Below are 17409 nucleotides of genomic sequence, written 5' to 3'. Positions count from 1 at the left end.
AAACCCTACATGGTGACTGTTCCCAAGTGGGTAGAGAGCTCACACTCCTTCAGATGTATATGTGAAGGCTCCCTTTTCAAATGTGCTGAATGCATGGATGGCAGAGCAGGCAGAATGCATGACACTGTGGACGGTGCCCATGGGTGCAGTCCTTTTCTGCCCCCCCAGATACCCATTGTGTCACTTTTAAACATTTCCCCCTAAACTATAATTTTAGTAATGATAGCTCTACCTGATTACTTTTAATTTATCTTAGGTCACCAAATCTCCTTACAGACCACCCCCTCCCCATCATGTTTTCTCCTAAATGTGCAAAGGCCTTGGTATTCTGTACAGAAATATAGAGTACTCAAGAGTCTGTAACCAAAAGAAATATGACAGGAAAGGGAATTAGGAGCACAGCATAAAGATAAAGGGATGATGACAATTATATCAAGAATAATTCGCTTCAGTAGTATTGTGTCCTACAAGTTGCTATGCTGACATTTCTTGCTCAGAATCTTCATTTTTATGATTAAATCTTCAGCAACTAATTGGTTTGACAAACTGTCACACCTTTGATGCATGTGCAATTAGGTGCAAATTAGATGACAATGATTTGCCTTTGGTTTGAACATCAAAACGGTAAAGCTGACTATCTCCTAGAGTGTAGTCAATACAAATTTGCTGAATACACTTATGCACATTCTTCAGTTATTCCACAAATTCACTGATTCAATATTTCCTTAATAACCTGCCAACATACCTTGGTCAAAGGCTGAGTGGTTGCAAGACACAGAAGTGGGTTGCTATTGACATTTGTTTAGGTTATTTTCTTTTATGAAGTTTGAGTGTGACTGGGTGCAAATGAATGAATATGGTGGAATAACTTACATTTTGTTTGAACGCAGTGATTTACTTGATTTTTGTGAATAGATTTAGGTCTGATCTGCAGTTTATTCCCCTCCACAATCCTAGTGAGTGTTGCAAAACAGATAACTCAAGTCTCTGCCATCATTTCTCCTATGCTACTGACTTGTTCTGCTATTGCAGTGCTGCTGGCAAATGTCTTTGAAGTTACGCTACACTTACCCACCCTATATAATCACTGTTTAGAGACCCCTTACCAGGAGTGCTTCCTACAACAGCAACAGGTGGTGACAAATATCAGTGTTGCATGGACGCTGGCTCTAGGGAGCCTGTTTCTCAGATATTTCTCATTGTCACCTATTGACTTAGAAGCAGGGAGCTTCAGTGCTCAGGTTGGTGGGGGAGAATTATTAGCCAGGCTGTGGCACCACCCCCCTACAAAAAGCAGATAGGCTTACTACTACTTAGGAAAATGGAAACTTTTTTAGCTTATACATTCTAAAAAGCTGTATTTCATAAACTTAATATTCTCACCACCACCACCAAGTACCTAGATAACCTTGAGTAACTTTACTGATCTGAACCGCAAACAGGTTGGGCAACAGGTGAGGTTGAGAAGACCTAACAGCATATGGAGGCTATAAACCTTGTCCCTAAATACACGTTCCTAAGATCATCTATCAAACTAGCTTCCAGGGGATTGGTGGCCTTACATGAAAGCTTTGCAATAGTTCAGTCAGTAGAGCATGAGACTCTTAATCTCAGGGTTGTGGATTCGAGCCCCATGGTATTATTATTATTATTATTATTATTATTATTAGCCAGCCAGCCACTCTTGTATTGAAGGGGGTTGAACTAGATGATCCTCATGGTCCCCTTCCAACTCCACAATTCTATGATTCTATGTCAAACTATATTGAAGAGCATACGAGGTAGAAAATAAATTTATATACTCACTAGCAGGAAAAAAAAAAAGTTATATGCAAAGCTTCTCTAAAACAGAACCAATACACAACTTATGGGAACAGCTACGGTGAAATGGACAGTGTCAGGGGCTCAGGAGCAGAGGCACAGGGAAGAGAGGAGATGGAGAGCGAAGGGGAAGAATCTGAGGGGAGCGTAGGAGAAGAGGACAGTGGACCGAGGGATTCCATGAGCCTCTCCAGCGAATCGGAAGATTCACAGAAGGGGCGCCAGTGGCCAGGGGTAGGGGATTCCCAAGGGGAACGCCCCAGGAGCAAGGGGGCAGCAGGGACTCCCAGAGCAGTAGCTGGAAATCAGGACCAGCTTCCCCACCAGAGCAGAGTGGGGGGGAAGAGTCCCAAGGATCGGGGCCAGTGCATTCCCCACCAGGGAGAGAAGATAAGGCAGGGCTGACCACGCCTCCATCAGAAAGTCGGACAACGGAGGAGAGGTCAGATCCGGCCAGTGTCCCGGAAGAGGGAAGCAGTGACCGAAGTAGTGTAACGGTTAGGAGAAAGGTCACTGGGCTGGCGCGAGAGGCAAGTTCAAATGTACAGGAGCGCGGGACAGCAGAGAATGAGGATTGGGAACCGGGTCCTAAAGCCCGCCGGAGGGAGGGGGAGGAGCTAAGCGACTCAGCGTCGGAAGAGTCCAGAAAGGGCAATGCCCCAGCGGGCAGGAGGACCCAGAGGAGGAGAGAGCAGCGTAAAAGGTGGAGCAGGGCTAGGATCTTAAACTGGTGTCATAGGGGAGGAGACTCAGACGAGAGACATTCGCCGATCTAGGGTTTAAGACGTAGGGCTGCACGCTGTGGCTTTGAAATGGAAACTGAACTTCAATAAAGACTTTTGTACATTACTACAGCCTAGCGTTGGTCCTCTGTGAGCTGGGACCTAGAGGCAGCTCTGACAGACAGCTACGGTGAAGGATACAAAAAAATTTAAAAAATGACTTACAGAAATGGATCCCTGTGATTCAATGCAGGCAACTCCAGATTTGTATGGGGGAGTTGCAGCAGCGCATAACCCCATTCTGCCCCCACCCCATTCTGCCCATTCCACCCCTTTCCAGGGCCGAAAATGATGTGTGTCGGTAGCCACATGTCAGTCGGATATGTGCAAAATGGTTGTTGCCTGTATATGGGAGAGAAGTTAGGTTTCACAGGAACAGAAGTAGTTTACTATACAAGGTAGTAATATTTCTGTGTTAAGTTTTCATATGAATCTATTATATAATCAGTTGGTAATAAAACATCTAACACGCACACAAGATAGATTGAAATTACATCTTCATTATTAATAGTTTCTCTGGTATTGTGAAGAAATTCATTTCATGAGAAAAATGTAATCATTACAGTATGCTTATTATTTGCCACTGTATTTTCTGGGAATGCACTATTTATTTCTGCTTACTGTACTTTAACTATTTTGGGCAGCTTAGAGAATTAGTGTTTCCTAATGAAAGGATTATAAAGTGAGAGCCATGCCACTGAATTCTATTACAGTACCAAAACAGCGTGAGTCTAATTAGATGGCTAATATGACAGGAGGGGAATTGCAGGTCAGAGGCGGCCTATGAAAGAATCCTTTATCCGTAACTCAACTTCCTGTTTTGCTTTTATATTCTGTTGCTTCTCAAATGCTGTTAAAAAAAAAAAGAATATGTAAGGACTACCAAAACATTATAGAAAGCAACATGTAGTTTAAGAACAAAAAGGCATATGCCACAATCCAACAGAGTGTTAAATCTGGGTTAGGTCCACTCAGTGCTTTCCCCCCCTGGCAGTGTATTTTTCTGCCTCAAATCAGAGCCTCACATCTCCCTCCCAAAGCCGGGGAAGTTTGTCCCCAGCTTAGGGACAAAGACATGATGCTCTGGCAGGGTCCGATAGCCCTCCCTTGCGTGGTGAGTACCGGCACCTGTTTTTCTAGAAAAAAAGCACCAAGTCCTCTAATTTAAACAAGTTCAAGCACACCTAACTCTGTTAGGACAGAACTCTCAGGGCAGAATATTATTCATTTGATTTAAATCTATAGCTAAATTTCCAGGTAAAAGCTGTTTACATTGGAATCCTGTACCCAAAAGAACATTTCAATTATATTTCTAGAAAGACTGAAAATGAAATAAGCAGCAAGTAGGTATGCATACTGAAGAACTGTGGATGGATTCTTACATTCATGTACAATGTCTAACTCTTTTCTCTCTCTCAGCTTCTACCAACAGCATGCACTTCAGCATGCAGACATAGTGTTGCTGGAAGAACAGGGACAGAATATTTTAAAACACAGCTTCAAGTTTCAATATTTCTGAAAGACTTGTGTCCCCTCTGGCTTAGCTGCTCTGATGTCACAGCAGGTCAGGGTAGCTTAGCCCTAAGCAGCTGAGTCCTGAAGGAAATGATCTAGGAAGATCTTAGAATGGGAATTTAGAAGCCAGTGAACAACTTTTGCTAAATTGAACCATGTAAGTACAGTGGTACCTTGGGTTATATGCTTCAGGTTACATATGCTTCAGGTTACAGACTCCATTAACCCAGAAATAGTACCTCAGGTTAAGAACTTTGCTTCAGGATGAGAACAGAAATCGTGCTCCGGCGGTGCGGCGGCAGCGGGAGGCCCCATTAGCTAAAGTGGTGCTTCAGGTTAAGAACAGTTTCAGGTTAAGAACGGACCTCCGGAACAAATCAAGTACTTAACCTGAGGTACCACTGTACTGTTTGTCACTGGCTTTCGGATTACACCTTGCTGCTACATATACATTTAGCAGTTGCAGAGCATTTTGATGGAAAGCTACTAGTGGCAACAAAAATATGACCTTTGCTCCAAAACACTACCAAAAATAGTAATCAAATGCAGGGAGTGCCTGATTCTCAGCATACTTAACATTTTTCAAAATGAGAGAGGTCGCAAGGGGGCCAAAAAGCTATCTACAGAAGGTAAAAGAAAGAAGTGTAAAGAACTAAAATAACTCTGCTTGTCTGTGTAAGCATACTATTTGGCAGCACTTTAAAATTATATTTTGACAAGCTCAGTACATTGTTATGAGTTTGTGGGTGCCAGAATCCCCTGTGTTAAGAGTTCCAGGCTCCCTGCTGTTATGAGTTTCTGGGTGCCGGACACTGAACCCCTGGATTCAGCAAATGTTAAAATATAAGCCAGACCAGTTTTCTGATGAGGTAGTTGCCTGGGAGATGAGCCATTAGGAGAACAAAAGGAAGACAATGAGTGATTAGGAAACCAAAGACAGGGGGCACTCCCTCAACTCAGAGCTTACTTAGAAGTTTGAAGGAGAGTTTTTAGAGCTGGCTGTGATGTGACCTGGGAGGACAAAAAGGTGTCAGGCTGTTAAAGGCAGCAAGCTGGAGAGCATGAGCATGATATCTTAAGTCTGTTTGGATCCAAGGCTGTGCCTATGGGAGAAGCAAGACCTTCTTGGAGTGTTAGTGCTGTGAACCCCTCCAGGTTCAGGTTGTGTATGTATGTAAATAAACGATATATCATAAAGACAGCACAGTCTCTGCTGTGCCTCATTCCCCAAAGGAAACATGGAGCCTGGTTAAACACCTGGAACCCCTGGAATCTTGCACTGCTGGGAGATTGGAGTGGCGTGCAACAATACAATGCACATTCTCTGTAAATGGAGATGTGATTCCAAATCAAATCTTTTTTTTTTTAAAATAATATTTATTACTTTTTAAAAAGGAAAAAGAGAAAAAAGAGAAAAAAAGAACAAGAACAAGAAAAAATAAAACAATACATTACAATATATAAACCATACAAAACACAACCTTAACACATTATCTAACACAATGAACTAAACAAAACAAAACAAAAACAATTTAAAAACATACATCATACCTTTTCCATATTCTAACTTTCATTCCCTTATATCATCGACCTCCTCTCACCTCCCTCTTTGTATTCCACTTCCATTAATTGTTTCAGCAATTCCTTTCCATCTTTCTCCATTTTCTATCATATAAATGTCTTAACATATTTTTAATCTTATTTCCATTAAAATTAGTATACTTATTTAAGCTTAACTCCTTATAGCATTTCTACTAAGGCCATAAAAATCCATTCCAACATTTTCCTGTCACTCATTAATTTTACAATATTTCTATATATAGACTTTAAATTTTCCAATCTTCTTCCACCATCTCCTCTCCCCGGTCTCGGGCTCTGCCAGACACTTCCGTCCACTCCATACAGTCCATCAACCTGGAGATCTTATGTCCGAGGCTCTTAACTGTTTTCCACGTCCCTTCCGCAGTTCTTCTTCATATTCTTTGATGCTAAAGAGCAGATCTCGAGGAAACTCCAATCCAATGACACCTCCACTCCCTCTCGACAGGTCAGCCAAATTTCCACAATTAAAACTAGGATCCATAAAGTATTTCAGGGCATATTTCAAAATTCCTCCAACTCCAAAGGCCCCCCGAGCTCCACTCTCCTCCTGACCCAAGTCCATATTCCAAAAGTCCCTGCATAGAGGGATCTTTCCAACTTTCCTTTTCCAGTCCAGGCCAGGCTCCGATCTTCAGAGTCTGACTTTTTCTAGTTTCAATCATAAAGGGCCTCAACTTATAGTCTTCAATTTGCCTCTGTAAGACTAAGGCTCCCCCTTGTATTGCTTTAGGTTTGACAACAGCAACTTTCTCCTTCTCCTTTTCAACAATTTGTCCTGCTAAAATAGATTCCTGTGCCAAATCCTGAATAATTTCTGTATTGGTGATCACTTTTGGTCCCAAAATGTCAGTTTTAGTAATCATAACATCCATTTTTTTATGAAGCTGTTCCAACAAATAGTTTATCTTGCAAAATGCAGTTACTAAGGCTTCTCCTGTCAACATTCTTGAATGTCCAAGGTCAATCTCTAGTTCCCACACTTCTTATCAAGCAGCTGGAGATTTCCCAGCTCCACTCTTGTAACAGTTTCAAAAGCTCCCTCTAGAGGGAAACAGTCTCCACTTGTATCAATCATTTCAAAGAAAGTTCAGAAAGTAAAGTTGGTTTCAATTTTCAGATACTTTCCCTCCCTTTTAAATGCAGAAGCGGACAATGGAAACAATATATTTCTCTTATTCAACCGACTGTCAACATCCGTTCTCTTCGCTGTCAATGAACTCTTCCAAAACGTCAATCATTGTCAGTCCGTTCCCAGGTTCAGAGCAGTGGGAATTTAATTCTAATCACTCTCTCCTGCAGGATAAGCGGTCCAAAATTTCCCCCTCTTCTCCAGCTTCCAAGGGAGGTCTAATAAATTAAATCGAAGGAAGTTTAATCCTTTACATAAGACTTTCCAAGACCTTAACTTGTAAGCTCTTTGCTTCAGTCTATTTACAAAAGGGGAAGGCGGACTTCCTGTTTTGAACCTTCCCCGTTCGATGTCAAATTAAGGTATTTAAAGATCCAATTTTCCATACTACTCACGGGTTGTTGTTTAAAATCCAATTGTCCACAGAAAAAAGTCAGCGCTCTCCGGCAGCAGCAATGCGGCTTCACTCCGTGAAAGAAGCAGTCGATTCAAAGCACCGCGCCGCTCACCCCACGTCACTCCGGATCCCCAGAACAGGGTTTCCCCGCGAGTAGGGGAGGCGCAAAGGGTGCCAGCCGAATCCCAAGTTCACAGGCTTCTTCCGCCTGTGATTTCAGTGGGTCTCCGCCTTCGCCGTGGCGGTTCAGACCCTACTTTTCACGGAGCAAGTTCCTCCCGTTCAGAGGAGCTCCGCCATTGCCGGAGGCGCTAACCCGGAAGTCTCCGATTCCAAATCAAATCTTAAATAGGATGCTTAAACCCCTTGTTTCTCATTTGCTATATGACATATTGAACATTATGGCAAACCCTTTCACAGGCTAATTTAATACCCGGAAACGTAGCTCTATGGTATCAGCGTTTATTGGATGGAGCAATGACAGGAGTCAACAAGGCACAAAACACGTGAAAGAATAAGCCAAGATTCCTAAAAAAGAAAAAAAAGCAAGCAGAAAATTAGAAACGGAAGAAAACACCAATCCTACTGGTTCAACTGTAATGCCTGTTTCTCTTCAATTAGGTGGACTAAAACTATTTGTTATTTCTCAATACCTAGGGCACATTAGCCCTGGCACATCTTGGTGTGTTTGAATTACATTTTAATGTGGATTTAAGGCATAACCTATAAAGGATGACTGGCTATGAAGGATCTTGATTTGAAATTCCAATTGTTTCTCCCACCCTTTCACATGTTGGGAACATCCTGAACCAGAGTTCCTTTGAATGAACATTTTTAAAAGCAATTTGGGTGGAAGAAAATGTGCAACTTTGGCCCATAGTCAATCATGACGCTGCTGCAATTGTCTGCATACTTACTTGGCAATAAGAAGCCTCACTGAACTCAGCAGGACTAAATTCCAAGTAAGCATGCATAGAACTGCACAGTGCTTTTCGGGAAAATAGCTGGGCTGAATCTTGGGTGAACATGAAAGCAGCAATGTGTTATTGAAGGAAAGTTTATATCTAACCTGAAAGTTGTGAACGTATTTCTGAAATGTATCTGTACAGCAGTCCTTTTGCAGAAAACAATGACTACAGAATAATGACTGACTTAAAAAAAAAACAACTGACAAAAATATGGATGTTTGAACATAGAAATATGAGCTGTCTGAAAAGATCAAGATCAGTGTCTTTATTACAATACCCTGTGCTGCTGATGAAATTGCATGTTGCTTCTCCCAAACCCCAAAAATAACCATTGCACATACAATCTAATATTGCTTTCAGAGTTTCAACTCCCAGGGTTGAAAAGGTTTCTAACCTTAAAGCAGCACACACACAAAAAATATCTATATCTATCTATCTATCTATCCGGATGTGGAAACAGAAAGCCTTATATTCATCAAAACTTCATGTAATTCTCATAAAAGGTACATAGCTGGACTTACTTTTTCTATCTTCAAAGCATTGACTTCAGCCAGATCATTCTCAACACATCTATAGCAGGAAATGATATTGGCAGACAGTGGATGGTGCTCCTGATGAAAACGTTAACAATGACTTTGTCAGTTTGTGATCAAACAGAATTTGTAAGAACTAAAAGTAAGGATAATGAAATCAGAGTTCTTACCTGACAAGGCTTGCTCATCCAAAAGAATTTTTAAAAGGTCCTGTGTCTCATGTCATTTCGGACGCTTTAAATGGGACAACTTGGGGTTTTTTTTGCAGGAGATTGCGGTGGCCATTTTGGGTGATAACCTCACGCACTCTAGCCCGCAAAATGCACTTTTTGGGGGCCCACGATGTTCAAATGCCCTGTGACTTTATCTTCTTTCCACATAATCTGAGCACTGGATTCTGTTGTCCTGCACTGTTTACCTTCCCTTGTATTTAGCAAATAACACTAGGTCCCTAGAGATGGAATAGCTTTCGTAAGGTAAAATCTCACCATCATGGCTATGCCAGTGTATTCAGCTTAAGTGTCTGCTCCATCTTGGGCCCACTTTAGTCATTATAATTTTTTTAAAAAAATAAGATCAAAATATGAAGTTTGGAGGAGCCAAAGGGGCATCTCTAGCTGGAATCTGTTGCTGAGAAAATTACTTCCCGTCAGTTAATGGTAAGGCTACTCCTAGATCAGAATAGAATGGGAAGTTATTTAGCATAATGTTTGTTTCAAATCATTTCAGAAATGAATAATTCCCTTCTGCTACTTTGGTTAAGGAACCAAAAGCACTAATACCTGTCAGCCCACTAAAAAACAAACAAAGGATTTGTCTAAAATCCAGCAATCTGGAACATGAGACAGATTTATGACAACGTCTACAAACTAATGAGATGGAGACGAGAGCTGCATTTGCCTGCAGGCTGTGTCCACGATGTCTGAAAGAAAACCATATTTGTTTTGATCTGTTCAACATTCTGTAAGCACTGAGATGGGCCCCTTTGTATGAATAAACTGCCTGCATGTACTTGGAAATCAAATGAGAAGTGATAGTTCCCCTTATTTAAACAGTCCTTTGTTTTCAAGTATTTTCCCCCAGTTAGTTCATGCAGAAGCGTGCCTGCAACATACTGAGCTGCCCAGAAAATGCAACTTCATTTTGTTACAAAACGTCACATGAAGGAGAGAAGTTGGTGGAATGATTGGTGTTATAGGTATGTGCAGGTGCTCCAACAGCTCATCATGCCAAGTGGCAGCCCCTGCCAATAAAGTGGAAAAAGCCACGATACACTCTATCATTTGGACTGTGCAGTTTTAGTCTTTACGATGTCAGCAAACAGATTGCTGCAGGTGTCGGCTAAACTCACCATTGGTAATCATCAAAGCAATTTCAACAGAAAACATGGTCAGTTTCAAATTGACAGAAGAGAGGCTACACATTCCTTTCCAGGTCCACAGAGCAGAGGCATACAATATGACATTTGAACCATCATACGTCAGCTTAAAGATATACATGAGCCTGTTGCCCATGCACACAGCCCCTTTGTTGGGAGCAATGGCAGACTTGGAGCTATCAAATTTCAGTGGCACCCTGTGTGCTGATAAAATCCAGTGCCCACCCCGCCTCTCATGCTCCATTCTACAGCATCATCATGGCACCCCACGCAGCATGGGGACCAGTGCGACCCAACTGGTTGCTCTGCCCTTCAACTGCCTCTGTTGTAAGCCATGATTAAACAAAGAGGCATCTAACTAACCAGTTTCCTGTTCCATCTGAAACTAGGATTACTAGTTTTGGAACAATCCGGGATACTATACTACAAACTGAAGTTGGTTTATTATCTTGGAATGTTCCAAAACTGGGAAACTATGTTTTATTAAAAGCTCCCAGATTTAACTATGGCTTGGGTAAAGGGGACAGAAGCCCCCTTAAAATCTCAGCTTAATAAACTAAGATATGATTGTTTAAGCTTGTTGGCACAGTTATTTTTTTCCTCCGTTGCCTGTTGCCTGTGGAAAGCATTTCAGAGTACCCTGTTAGCTGCTACAAACCAGAAAGCCAGATAAGGGAAATGCAGCTAATGTATCACACGTGGAAGCAGACTGGGAATTGCTGTCACTTTGCCATCAGCTGAATGAGTTACAGCAAATCCCTTCATACCCCCCGAGTGTATAACTTCCATTTCATCACTGCCTGTCTGAGTGTTTTGTCACAAGCCCTAACAGAAAACACCTTGGATCACTTTCTCTTGTGTGAACAATGAGCTTTCTGGGAAGCCAAGTTTCTTACCTTGCCCTCATAAACCTTATTCTGAAAGGGACAGTGATAATCTTGACTCCCAACAAACCGCCAGATGTATACCAAGAAAGACTGCCTCACATTCAGCATCTTAACACTTCCTTGCTGCCATGAACTGGGCACTCTGCTCTGAGATGCTGAGAATTTATAGGATCCCAGTGACGCGTGTGCATTTTTCATGCACCTCATGATGATTCCAGCAAACTTGGAGCCCCATTAAATTGATAGTGACAGCAATGTGAAAGAAGAAAAATGGAACTGCTTTTCAGATCCCAGCTGAGACTTTGAAAATCCTACAGTGCATTCAGGCAAAGGCTCTAGACTCAGGGTGCCAGAGTAGCCTGGAAGGCTACAGAATACAGACCACCAAAGAGATGATTTGCAGAATAAAAGAATGCTAACTGTGCACACCACGCTGAGGTATTTCATTTCCGATGTTATATTTTGGGACAATTAACATGCCTGTGAATGCAATTGCAGAGAACACCAAGATCATGAAAATAACACACTGAAAAGAGGCAGGTCCCACATCACCTGGTAGCCTGGCTGGGCAGCTGCTGGTTGCCCACTGTCCCAACCTCCCTTCCCCAGCTGTGATGCTGCTTCTATTTCTATGTTACATCTGAATCACGTCTCAGTTATGAAAGTGATGGATCAATGCCTGGATGTAGTGGCGGATGGGATGAGAGCTAATAAGCTTCAGCTAAATGCCAATAGGATGGAGGCCCCGAGTCTGGCAGGTAACTTATAATGCTACACTATCCCTGTAGGAGCAGGTGTGCAGAATGCCCAGGTGGTGGGAATGGCACCTTTTACCACCTTTGATTGGTGTTGCAGGTATGACTGCTCTTGGGTCACGCTAACCATGCCACACTGACTTGGTAACATCAGGACTGGGCTACTGTGGTGCGTTCTACAAGGTGCAACCTTTAAGATTGGTACGGAAGCTGCAGCTAATGCAGAATACAGTGCTTAGGCTGCTGACTAAGGAAGCTTAATGCAAACATTTAACACCGCTTTTTAAAGAACCGCATTGGCTGCCAATACGCTACTGCCATTCCAAGTTTAAGGCTTTTGTACTTACCTAAAGCCCTAAACTGCTTCCGACTGGGTTATGTGAATGGTTTGCCCTGTATAGATCTGCCTGGAGGGGGCTAGGCCCATTCATGCTGCACTAAACTACAGTGCAGTGTGACATCAACATGTGGCTGCTTTCTCTCAGCCTCAGCTATGCCACTCACTTCATCTGCAGTATAGGGAAGATAATTCTTGCTCACCTTACCAGAGTGTTGTAATATTAACTCAGATAATGTATGTGAACTGAACACTTGACATGCAGTATATACATGCTCAACATTATTATAAGCACAGTTCATTAAAGATGTCTGGAAGGGAAATGCAAGCCTTTCTGCAACAGTAAATGCACATTTTACATATAATGCCATTATCTGCTTACTGTCAACACATGGTATGAACACAGGATCTCCTGTACTGGAAAGGTACTAAATAGCTTACCTTGCTCAGAGAGGATTGTTGAGTCTGTGCTGGGGATCTGGTCTTTCATCTTCTCATCTTCACTCTCCTCATCGCTAACCTCCTGAAAGATACCAGCAGTAAATGTTGCAGGTGTGAATAACTGTTCAGTCGGCATCTCAGAAAAGGCTGGGCTTAAATCATTGCTGGCTGATTGATCTGCTGGAGGAGGTGAATCAGGATCTCCTGGTCTGAGAGGAACCCCAGTACTATCCAAGGCATTGAAAGGCACTGTGGGCATTGGGTAATCTAGAATGAGGTTTGTATCCTCAATGTCATTAACTGTTGCTGGACTTGCATAAACCAGTGGTACTTCAGAGGTCTAGCAAAGAGAAGAAAGAGAGGATGAAGAAAACCTGAAGAGAGGAACAATTGCTATGATACTTAATTGTGGTCCATGGAAGGCCATTGCACACATTAAGGTTGCTAAGTGCTTGTCTATTATGATTTAAGTGTACATTATAGAACCTTGATTTGCTCTGGTTTCTATAAACTGCGCTGCAAACCAGGGGCTGCCTCTGTGTAATGCAGGGTTTCCCACACTTGGGTCTCCAGCTGTTGTTGGACTACAACTCCCATCATCCCTAGCTAGCAGGACCAATAGTCAGGGACGATGGGAACTGTAGTCCAAAAACACCTGGAGACCCAAGTTTGGGAAACTCTGGTGTAATGTATACAGGTACACTCCAGAAAATATTTTACAACTGTATACATATGTGTGCGCAAACATGTATGTATTTTTATTTAGAGTTTATTATTACACTACTTGTCACATATGATTCTGGAGTGGCTCATAACAATATAAATATATAAACATAACATTAACACATTCACCTGTCCTCTCACAAATATTCAAAATACTCTGAAGCAAGAGAAGAAGAAGAGGAGGAGTTTGGATTTGATATCCCGCCTTTCACTCCCCTTCAGGAGTCTCAAAGCGGCTAACAATATCCTTTCCCTTCCTCCCCCACAACAAACACTCTATGAGGTGAGTGGGGCTGAGAGACTTCAAAGAAGTGTGACTGGCCCAAGGTCACCCAGAAGCTGCATGTGGAGGAGCGGAGATGCGAACCCGGTTCCCCAGATTACGAGACTACTGCTCTTAACCACTACACCACACTGGCTCTCACCAGAACTGCCTTCACCTGGCACTAGAAAACTGACAGAGTAGATGCTAGCTAGACTTCAGGGGAGAGACTATTCCATAGCCCAGGGTGCTATTGCTGAGAAGGCCCTTGGTGTGTGTCTATAGGAGAGGGTCATAGATATCCTGGCCTCAGTTAACATTAAAACAATGAACAGGGTGGTGATACAATGACTACTGCAATTGACACAAGATAGTATCACCAAGGCAACTATCTGTAAACAAACAATAAACATTTATTGTTTGTTCTCAGTTAACATTGGCAGTACCAGAAGAGCCTCCACAGCCAACATCAAAGGCAGGACAATATGGGGAAGACACCATCTTTCAGGTAACTGGGTCCTAAGGCGTTTAAGGCTTTATACATCTGAACTGTTACTTTATAATAGGTCCAGTGACAAATATGATAAGCAGTGCAGATCTTTAAGGACTGCATGCCCATTAGTTCTGTGGTTGCTCCATCTTCAAGGACAATGCTACACAGAGTGAACTGCAGTGCTCCAAACAGGAGGTTACTAGAGCATGGATCACTATGGCCAAGCCATTCCCTACTCAAGAATAGTCATAACTGGTGAAACAGCCCCAACTGGAGAAAGGCACTCCATACCAGATGCCACTTGGGCCTTCAATGACAAGGTCAAGTCAAGGAATACCCCCAGACTACAGACCTGATCCTTCAAGAGGAGTCAACTCCATCTATAACAGGCCACCTTCTTTCCTGGATCCAACGTATCATTGAAACCACAGATATTGCGGCTAATCTGCGGCCCTCCAGATATTGTTGGACTATGCCTCCCATCATCATTGACCATGCTGGTGGAGCCTGATGGGAGTAGGAGCCCAACAACATATGGAGGGTCACAGGGAGGTCACTCCTGCTATATGACATTTTCACATGATCAATAAATAAATTATGCAATAAACACATTTTATTTTTTGGTGCCACAAGTCATGCATGCTCCAGATTTTGTTTTTAGTATCTGTTGCCTCCTCCCTCCATGGGAGACATAGATTTGCTCTGAGATAAATGGTAGAAGGGGCAGGAACCTCTTGGCTCTCCCTCCTTTGCTAGCTTTTAAAACTAGGGCAGATGAGCACCAGCTCTGTTTTGGTTTAGCAAACAAAGTTTAATAGCCACCAATGGAATAAAATATACAAGTTCACAAAATAGGAGTTTATGCGGGGGATCGGGAGGGCAGGAGGCCGAGTGTTGAAAACTTTGCCTTAAAAACAACAGTGTTAAAAAGTTCACTTCAGCACTAGGGTTTCATAGGATGTGAACACATGGTGGGGGGAGAGGGGAAACGAAAATTGTGTGAAGCAGAAGGAGTTGTATTTGACAGAGAAGATATAATAGCAGCCTGGGTCTGTTGGATGCTACTCATATTCACAGTCAAAGTTTTATTTTGCAATGATTTTATTGGGTTCCTGGTATATATCTTACCTTAAGGAACAAAGGCAGGAAAATTTACTCACCAACCCAGGTCCAGCGACACCATCGGTTACCATGGATTGGATATCATTATCTACGTCACTTGATGGCCTAATGGTTTCTGTAAATGAGACAAATGCAAAGGGAATTTTTCCAGTAAATCTGCATAAATGACAAGAAGCATGCTTACTGATCAAAGTGTGCAAAATGTTATATAAGGTGCTATGTTGTAAACTTGAGTAATGCAACACGACAAATACAATTACTGAGCTGGGGGGGGGGGAGAGAGTTGGTCATTCAATATGAATTTAAATTTTAAAGATGCTGCTTACTCCAGAGAACTGAGCTTTCTCTCTAAATTAACTAATGGGAAAGAGCAGTATGAACTCAGATTGTTCAGGATGTCCACATTGCAAGGCCATTGTCCCCATTACACAGCAACAGGTCTGGGTTTAGTACTGAGTGTCTATTTGGCTCAAAGCGCCTGTTAATTCTAGCTCGCTGACAAATGTGGTACGCTTGTGCAATATATGTGCTGTTCAAATCCATTTGTTGCATTCCTACATATATTTATTCATTTTACTGGATCTCTGCAACCTCAGAGGGAATCAATGATGCACAGCGCAGGGTCATTTTCAACTGGCTCCCTACTTCACAAAGAGGAAAATCTGATTGACTGACCGTCAGCAAACTGAAGTGTCCCAAGATCCATGGACAGTGACTTATCTTCCTGTAGTGCCATGGCAACCATCTGCTGAAGGTCTGTCACTCTCGGTTTAGTTGCTGGTATCTCGCCCTCCGTACTAATAGAACCTTTTTCGTTTTCAATCTTGTTGGAACTGATAGTTGAGATGTCATCCGCAGGACCTTTAACTTCGGACTCCTCTCTCTCAAAGTTGATGACATACCGAGCTACCGTGCTGCTTGACCTTTGGGTGTGGGAGGAAACTAAGTGTATGATAAATGCTTTTACCTGTGCCAAGTTCATATTTCACTGAAATTGGTTTAGTAATAGAGGAGGACATGGAAGACCTGCTTGTCATTAGGTGATTGATTTCACTGGCTAGCTTGCTAATCTAAGTTAGTAGCAATGAGTCACAACTTCCCTCGGTCACCCAGCCCTCTTCACTGGTTAAAACCCAGTGACACGGCTTTTATGGTGACTGAGATGGGTTAGGAGATATTGCCACTGATGCGAGTTAACAGGAGCTCTTGCGATATGACTCACTCCAGTCATGTAAAGGTCAACTTGGCTAAATTATTGAAATGCCTTCTCCAGGCAACCAACACATTAAAATATCAGCAATGGAAAATAACATTTAATCCACAATGCAACACAATTAACGATGCAAAATTTAAAAACTAGATTTCCCATCCTTCCTAGTTTGGATTGAGGCATGCAGGTCGGTGTTTGTGAAGGGGGAGATGCTTAAAATCCCATTTAGCATAATAAATGAACTTTGCTTCTCACTTGCATGGAAAACCAGACGCCTTTCTAACCAGTATCTCCTAAACAGAATGACTACATTTCCTCAGCATTTAAATAGCAATATTCTTCTCCAAGCACATCCCTTGCTTTTCTAATTGTACTGCAGGATGGTACACATGGCATAGGCAGCTTCTTAACAGCACTTATTATATAACTAGTGCAGGATTTAAAAAATCCCACTCAACCCATGGGGTAAGGTGCCTTTTCTAAGCAGTTTAAAATGTTTAAAAGACACAGTTGGAGCCTGAACACTGCCTGTTTGAACCTATAAGGAAGGGTTGTAGGTGACTGCTAGACTAGAGCATATTATTTGCATGCAGAAGGTTCCAGATTCTGTTTGCAGCATCTCCAGGTACGGTAGGGAAACCCTGGAGAGCTACTGCCAATCAGCATTCACAATGCTGAAGTAGATAGCCAATGGCCTGACTTCTCAGTAAAAGGCACTTTCCTATGTTCCTGCGTTCCTAATCTGTCAAGTGCAGAAGTGTTCATGTAAGTTATAACTCACTATATGATGATATAGGTTTGTGTGCACGTGCATGTAGCATCAAAAAACATAGCCCTTCCAGTGCTAGGTCACCTCAACTCCTATAATTTGGTGTTATCAGATCCCAACAAAAAGGCACATTCGAGACAACAAGGCAGCCTCCCACATTCAGTACCTGTGGCAACCATATCATGCCATGTACTAAAGGTAATGTTGACTAAAGGTAATAGCACTAATTGGGTAAGTCCCTAGGAGTAGTTGCTGATCAGTCAAACAAAAGCAGTTGTTTTTCTA

At 42.3% G+C, this 17409-nt stretch overlaps 1 protein-coding gene across 6 annotated transcripts in view; it reads right to left on the bottom strand.

Annotated features, from left to right (window-relative positions):
- Positions 1 to 17409, bottom strand: part of IMPG1 (interphotoreceptor matrix proteoglycan 1) — an 81451-nt gene that overhangs the window by 13720 nt on the left and 50322 nt on the right. For 5 of the 6 annotated variants that reach the window (XM_079970411.1, XM_079970413.1, XM_079970415.1 and 2 more), the window contains exons 10-12: positions 15821 to 16068; positions 15184 to 15260; positions 12546 to 12885 (exon numbers count right to left, since the gene is read on the bottom strand). In XM_079970411.1, coding sequence (XP_079826537.1) covers positions 12546 to 12885; positions 15184 to 15260; positions 15821 to 16068 — 665 coding nt within the window. The remainder of the gene's footprint in view (positions 1 to 12545; positions 12886 to 15183; positions 15261 to 15820; positions 16069 to 17409) is intronic. The other variant, XM_079970414.1, reaches the window with a different exon arrangement.

The sequence above is a fragment of the Podarcis cretensis genome (assembly GCF_951804945.1).
Source record: "Podarcis cretensis genome assembly, chromosome: 3".
In the NCBI taxonomy this organism is placed as follows: Eukaryota; Metazoa; Chordata; class Lepidosauria; order Squamata; family Lacertidae; genus Podarcis; species Podarcis cretensis.
Note: the sequence above shows the minus strand (reverse complement) of the source record. Positions and strands in the feature narration are given on the sequence as shown.